General features: G+C 35.8%; 1 protein-coding gene across 1 annotated transcript; it reads right to left on the reverse strand.

Moving 5' to 3' along the window:
• Positions 1-1915: 1915 nt before the first annotated feature.
• On the reverse strand, positions 1916-6310 carry LOC109057465 (hyaluronan synthase 1-like). The gene is given in 4 exon segments (XM_042772473.1): positions 1916-3259; positions 4472-4608; positions 5053-5278; positions 5418-6310. Coding segments are annotated over 4 exon segments (1695 nt in total). The 5' UTR covers positions 6075-6310; the 3' UTR covers positions 1916-2584.
• Between the last annotated feature and the right edge of the window lie 376 nt (positions 6311-6686).

Here is a 6686-nt window from a genome sequence, read left to right on the forward strand (position 1 = left end):
ATTGCTGTCACCTACTGTGTGAGATATATATATATATATATATATATATATATATATATATATATATATATATATATATATATATATATATATATATATATATATATATAAAAATAATAATTATTATTATTATTATTATTTTAATGTGAAATTAAAACCGCCAGTAGGTGACAGCAAGCCACTGTTAATAAATGAGTATATATATATATATATATTCAAATATAAGTATTCAACGTTTTATGTTTATAATATTAAAACAGTATTAATGCATTTGTAACTGCAGGTTAAAGTATTCATGTTCTGCATTAAACAGTGTGTAAATGCATCTAAATGCCACTTCAAATGTAGCTTCTGTGTTTCCTCTGCATTGCAAAGATGAATTTTGTCGATACTGATTTAATTTGCTTGGTAACAGCCCAAATGACTTATTATTGTAATTGATTGAAAAGATGATGCACACTTATAGAAAAAAAAAATGCCTTTATAAAGGTAAAAATGTCCATAAAAGGTAATGATCAATTTAAACTTACTGGAAAATATTAATTTCTATCACTGCTGTGAAATGATCACCACACAGAATATGCAGAATATCAAAAACTTTAGGAATCAGCTGTCCACTGTAGTCCTTAAGATGTCAGCACAATAACACACTCAGCAAAATATCATCTAATTATCATTATCGATAAAATCCCAGAAAATTTTGAGATATATATTTTTGTCAATATCGCACACTCCTAATATATTTAACGTTTTGATTACAAAAATATGTAAATAAATATAAGAAAAGGTCCTTTTATCCATTTGATCCCCTGCCCCTCAAAATGTCTGTGCACGTCCCTGGTATCAATACACTATAGAAAGTAGACAATCAATCTTTTTTGTCAGCAAAATTTCACAAATGTGACCATGCCTTTAAACCGATAATAGTTCTTGCGAGTTAAGATGTTTAACACTCATTGAAGACACTTCAGGCTGTTTAGAAACTCATTCTAGATTAGTCTTACAAGCCTTAGTACCACTTTACTGTTCTTATTCTTAATTTCATAAATAGGAATATTAGGAATATTAGGAATATTAAAACAAATGATAAAAAAACTTATTTTCCTTAAACTTTTTGAGGTAATACTCTTCACATTTGGTTCTAGGTAGTTTAAGCAGTTGTTATATTGCTCACATTTTTCTTGTTTCTGGCTGTTTTTGTTTTGTTGATGGTTTTAATTTTAATTCTTAAACTCCTATAAGTGGGGTCCACCTTGGTTGCCATTGGTAACAGTCTAAACATGGTACAACATTTAAACTTTCTTCATGAAATTAACCCCAAACGACACCCACCCTGCTCTGATTCAGCCTGTGTTCATGTATGACAAGATGCCCTAAATCACACAAAAGGTTAAACCATTTACTTTGGATTGAACATGCATACATTATCCCACAGGTTCATTATGGCCAACCATAACTTATTTGTGGGCTGTTATCCTAAAGTGTTATTGATTTTGCTGTAAATGATGCCCAAACTGATTTATGTCACTGCTGGTCTGGATGTACAAATGTCAGGAAATCCTCCCATATACTGTATTTTGTTCAAAGACTGTGAAATTGTCTATAGAGTTGCACCCGTCATCATCCTACACTGCTGGAAATTCCTGTGTTTAAGAAATTAAGGTAAATTAAACTATTTTTAAATTAGTAGTTTTTTTTGTTTGTTTTTGTTTTTGTTTTTTTAAATCAAAGTATAACCTTTTAAATGCTGAGATCAGTCCAGCAGTGCAAAACTAGAAATATTTACTTCCATGTTGTCTTCATATTGTTATTTTACTGAGATATTAATTCATGGTGAAATAGTTTTGTCAAACACCAATGTTTGAAATAAGTTTAGCACATTTTCCTTTAAATATTATTTATTTAATCCATTGTATTGTTTAAATAACAAACATTTGTAACTTCACATTTACACAATATTTCTGCCGAAAGTATTTATCAGTAAATATACTGACTCAACATATTCTGTTAAAGTGCTAAAAGACATCATAAAATAAAAATCATAAAGCTAAATCAGAAACAATTCAAAAATATTTTAAATCAATACATATCACAAAATACATTTAGAAATGTCTGCACAATTGTTTCTCATGAAATATTTGTCATATTTGTGTTAGTAGTCATTCCGATAATAACAATTGCTAAAATATCATCAATATCACATGATCAGTGCTGTTCAGTGTATGTATCTATTTATGTAACAGGATGTCTTAGTGTTTGCTCAGTTATTTCAGCAATCAATATCACTTCAGTAAGCTCAATAGTGTACACTGATATGATCGAATTCCCTCACTAATAATAACATAGTTGTATTATTTGGGTTCAGTGCTATATTTGTTCAGTTTAAAAAGCTACAGCATCAATGTTGACTCTGTATGACTGCTTTCTCTACATTTCATGTAGTCATTGTATTTGATAAAAACTGGTCGCTTCCACATCATTCCTGATCTCTGAATACTTAGTGGACATCATAAATTGCATAAATTATGTGCAATACTAAAAAAAAAAAATAATAATAAATAGAAAATGTGCCCAAATAATTGCCCTATACATTCACAGTGTAACTCTGTGAGCGTTTTCGGAATAATCTCCGAAACCACATCCAATAGAGGCAGATCATTACAAGCCAGTAGCACACATAAGCTACAGCTCCAAATATTAAAAACTCGATCTCCTCTTTCTTTACATCTGTTGTCCAATCCTTTTTGCTTTCCTTGTAGATCGTGTACCCCAGGCCTCCCAACAAAATGGCAGCCCACACTGATAGAGGTGCCAGGGGGATATAATTCCCCACCATCTTACGACGGCCTGATGTCCCCCAGCTGCTTTTGTTCATGGTGATAATGGCAAAGTATTTGGCAGGCAGGAGGCTGGTCATATAGAGGGCAGAGTATAAGGACATGAAGAGCATCACTGCTTTCTGTCGTAGGATGCAGGCATAGGTTGCCTTTACCAGACCAATCAGTTGGATGCAGCACAAGACCCACAAAATGTCCCACAGAGTGCCTGTCCAGAAGAGCTTGATAATGGTGGCAGTGACAAAAAAAGGAAAGATGCCTGACACAATGGATTCGTAGGTCATCCACAGGTGATGCTTGTGCCACCACATGGCATTATAGAGCCATTCACGAAAGTAGGATTTGGTCCAACGTGTCTGCTGATTGAGCCAGCGCAGAAACTGGGCAGGAGTTTCCGTGTAGCACTTTGAACGAGCAGTGTACTAAAGAAACAGAAACTCTGTCAAAACATGCCTGTTTGAAATTAATTATAATTTATAAGTAGTTGACAGGAAAAGGACCTCATGATTTATGTGGTATAAATGCAGTCTAATGGTGTCAGACTATTTTCCACCATTTGACCAATTGATTCTTGTTGCGATTACCATTAGAGATCACAAAATTTTTACAACTTTCAAAACTGTTATTGTCTGTTATTATCATTGATTTATTTTTCAGAAAGTCGTTTTGTTAGCTGAACAACTGGTAAGTTAAACAACAGTCACTGCCTCTTTTTTCTGATTATAATACATTTTGGGCTAATTTGTACAATCTCATTAATACATTTATGTACAATCTGCTTTTGCCCTACTGATGGATAGGTGTGGGGTAGACCTTCATGCTTATTTTTTCTCTAAAAACCATTTCACTAGCTAGGACCATGCCACAAACAATCTATGAAACTTTTAGTTGAACAGGGAGTTGGGGAAGAGTAGAAAGAGGATGAAGGGGTCGAGGGTATGGGATGATGGTCAGGTTGATCAGGGCATCTAGAATTGATGGCTCAGAGAGACTCAGGGTGGGGGTACCGTCTCTAGCATATATTTGGGCCAGACAATTAGGACCCCCTGACACAACCTGATAGAAAAATAATGTGGGATAAGGTTGGCTAAATGGATGAGAAAGGGAGGGAAGGGTGGGTTCGAGAGAACGAGACTAGCAGTATGGTATGAGGTGGCCGATATATATGGAGGTTTCAGGAAGTCAGGTGATTGTTTGGGGCGTGCCCCTGCTCCTGAACATTTGTTAACCAATTAACTCCATATGTTTCCATATGAATCATATCGTACAAATCAATGAAATTGCCACCTCATAACATAGTTATGTTCTCTGTCATACTGACATAGAGATCGGGTTAATCACATCATACAGAAAGGTAAAATTTCCAGACTAGCTACAAAGCACATTTATTGACAAAGTATCAATATGAGTTTGTTTGAACTTTCTTAACCGTTCTGTTTGCCATAATAATATTTTGATATTATTATGATGACCCTCACATCACTACAGACAATCCTGTTTTACTGGGCTGGTAACCGTTTGTAATGGTAATGTCCCAAACGGTGCTCAAGTTGAACCTTTCTGCCAAAAGATGGATAGCTGCTCATTGTGTATTTAGCTTGTAAATAATCAATTGTGAATCATACTGTTACTACTTACTTTGTAGCATAGCCCATGCTTAGCATTCGATTGGTGAGATGACGGTCATCCCCGAAAGTACAGTGGGTGCCAAGAAATTTCTGGTTGTACCAGGATTCCAGAAACTGCTGCAGCAGGTCATTCCTGTAAAGACCTGAAGCAAAGATCATGATGCTCAGTTATTCCTACAGACAAAATGTTAAAACTCAGATCAGATCAACTAAAATAAGCCTGCTAGGGTAGATATTCCAAACTTTTTATCAGTGTTTCTCAACAACAGTGCTCTGAGTGAACCAAGATTTGAATACAAAAAAAGGGAAGGTTTTTTTACATATTAGAATGGAGCCAAATGTTTTAGTTTGCTACAACAATGCCTAAATACCATTTGGCTGTTGATTAATATTATCCAATAGCCTGTAGTGACATCCGTAGAAAAGTAATTTTGTTTCAGAGGCAAAGCAAGTTATTGCATTAGATGTGTTTTGATTTAAAAAGCTGCTCGGATGACTCATTCAGTATAAGACCAGAAATACGCATTTAGTACATAGGCTCAGTTTGAAATTAAAGCAAACTTTAGCTTGTTTAGTTTCTGTATTACCTAAGGGGCCGCTGATACAGGAGACGCAGTCGAAGAAGGACTGGCAGGACCTCTCAATGTTAAATGCCATCCAGTAGCGCAGGCTGCTCATGAAGCTGATACAGGAGTCTTTAAGGTTAAGGATCATCACATCGCCTCCCACCGCACCGTATTTCTGGTTGCTCTCCAGCACCTTGCAGAGCTCAACTGTGGCCAGGGGGTCTAATTTCGTGTCTGAGTCACATACCTGATTAAACAGCAGAATGAAAAGAAAATTGATTATTCCTTGTATGAAGTTTTTCTTACATACGTTGCTCTTTTTCTCTAAAATTCAATGCTCAAATTTGTACTTAAAATAAACTTGTGTACTTGTCAATATTACTAACCTGTATATAATCCACTGAGGACCCTAGTGCCTTGAATGCTGTATACATCACTTCCCTCTTTCCTCCCCATTTTTGCATGATGCACACACACTTCTTGGTCCTGATGAGTTCTTCAACCTCTAAGCGCTGAGGGTCTTCAAACACAACTCCGTCGTCTGCTTCTGGACCAGTGGGGTTCCAAGAGTGATAGTTGTTTTGCCATATATAACAGCCAGGATCCTGGTCTGCAAAGACCTCACGGAACATCTCCATCATGTAGCGGTCATCTTCTGAGTTCCCGTCCACCACCATGATGATGCGTAGCAGCTCAGATGGATACTGCAGAGCCCGTACTGACTGAAGGCACTCATGGAGATAAGCAGGGTCCTCCTGATAGGCTGATATAGTTAAGCCGATGGTTTTTGTGTAAGAGCATGGTTTGCGTCTTGCATTCATGCATCTATGCTCCACAAAAGCAAAAAAGCTCTGAATTAGGACGTGGAGGCTAAGCAGCACTCCATAGAAACCAAATGAAATGATGTTATACGGAGATGTGGCTATCTGGAAACCATAGATGTATGCCCATAACATCACCCCAAGTACCAGGAGAGCGAAGAGAAATGTGAGAATGGCCCGGACACGAGAGCCAAATCTCCTTAATACTGGCTTGATATCCATTTTATTACGAAAATGCTAGAAACAATGGGGGGAAAGTATTTAAAAAATAATAATAATTAATTTGTAATCATCATCATCAGAAAAGATGGAAGGCCAATATACCTTGTAATCTCAGTGATGTAATGCTTTAGTCCAAATACTGACCAATATTGCACTATGTAAATGAAATTAATGTACATATTATGTATTATATATGATTATATATAATGTGTAATATATAAAAGCAAAACATTTCAAATAAATATATACATATAAACAGTTTAGAATTAAATTAATCGGATGTTATTATAATTATTATTTAATGGGAAATATTTATTAAGGTTGTTTCTTTTTTGTGCTGTTCTCCTGAACTAACTGTTCATTCAGGACCTATAAACTTATAGTCTGGCTCTGAGCTCAGGGAACATCCCTTCTGGAGATGTGTAATGAGCTACCAATGTGCCTGAGCTCAGTTCACGCCCCACTCACAGGACTTCCATCCGTGACTCACACACTCTACATCAAAACTCAGAAACTCGTCTTTCTGAAATTCTGACGTACTGGATGTTAGTGTTGGGTAAGGATGTGACACTTAGAGAATTACTGGATGAATGACTATAATCAATTTAGGTC

Source organism: Cyprinus carpio, chromosome A16 (genome assembly GCF_018340385.1).
Source record: "Cyprinus carpio isolate SPL01 chromosome A16, ASM1834038v1, whole genome shotgun sequence".
NCBI classification, from domain to species: Eukaryota; Metazoa; Chordata; class Actinopteri; order Cypriniformes; family Cyprinidae; genus Cyprinus; species Cyprinus carpio.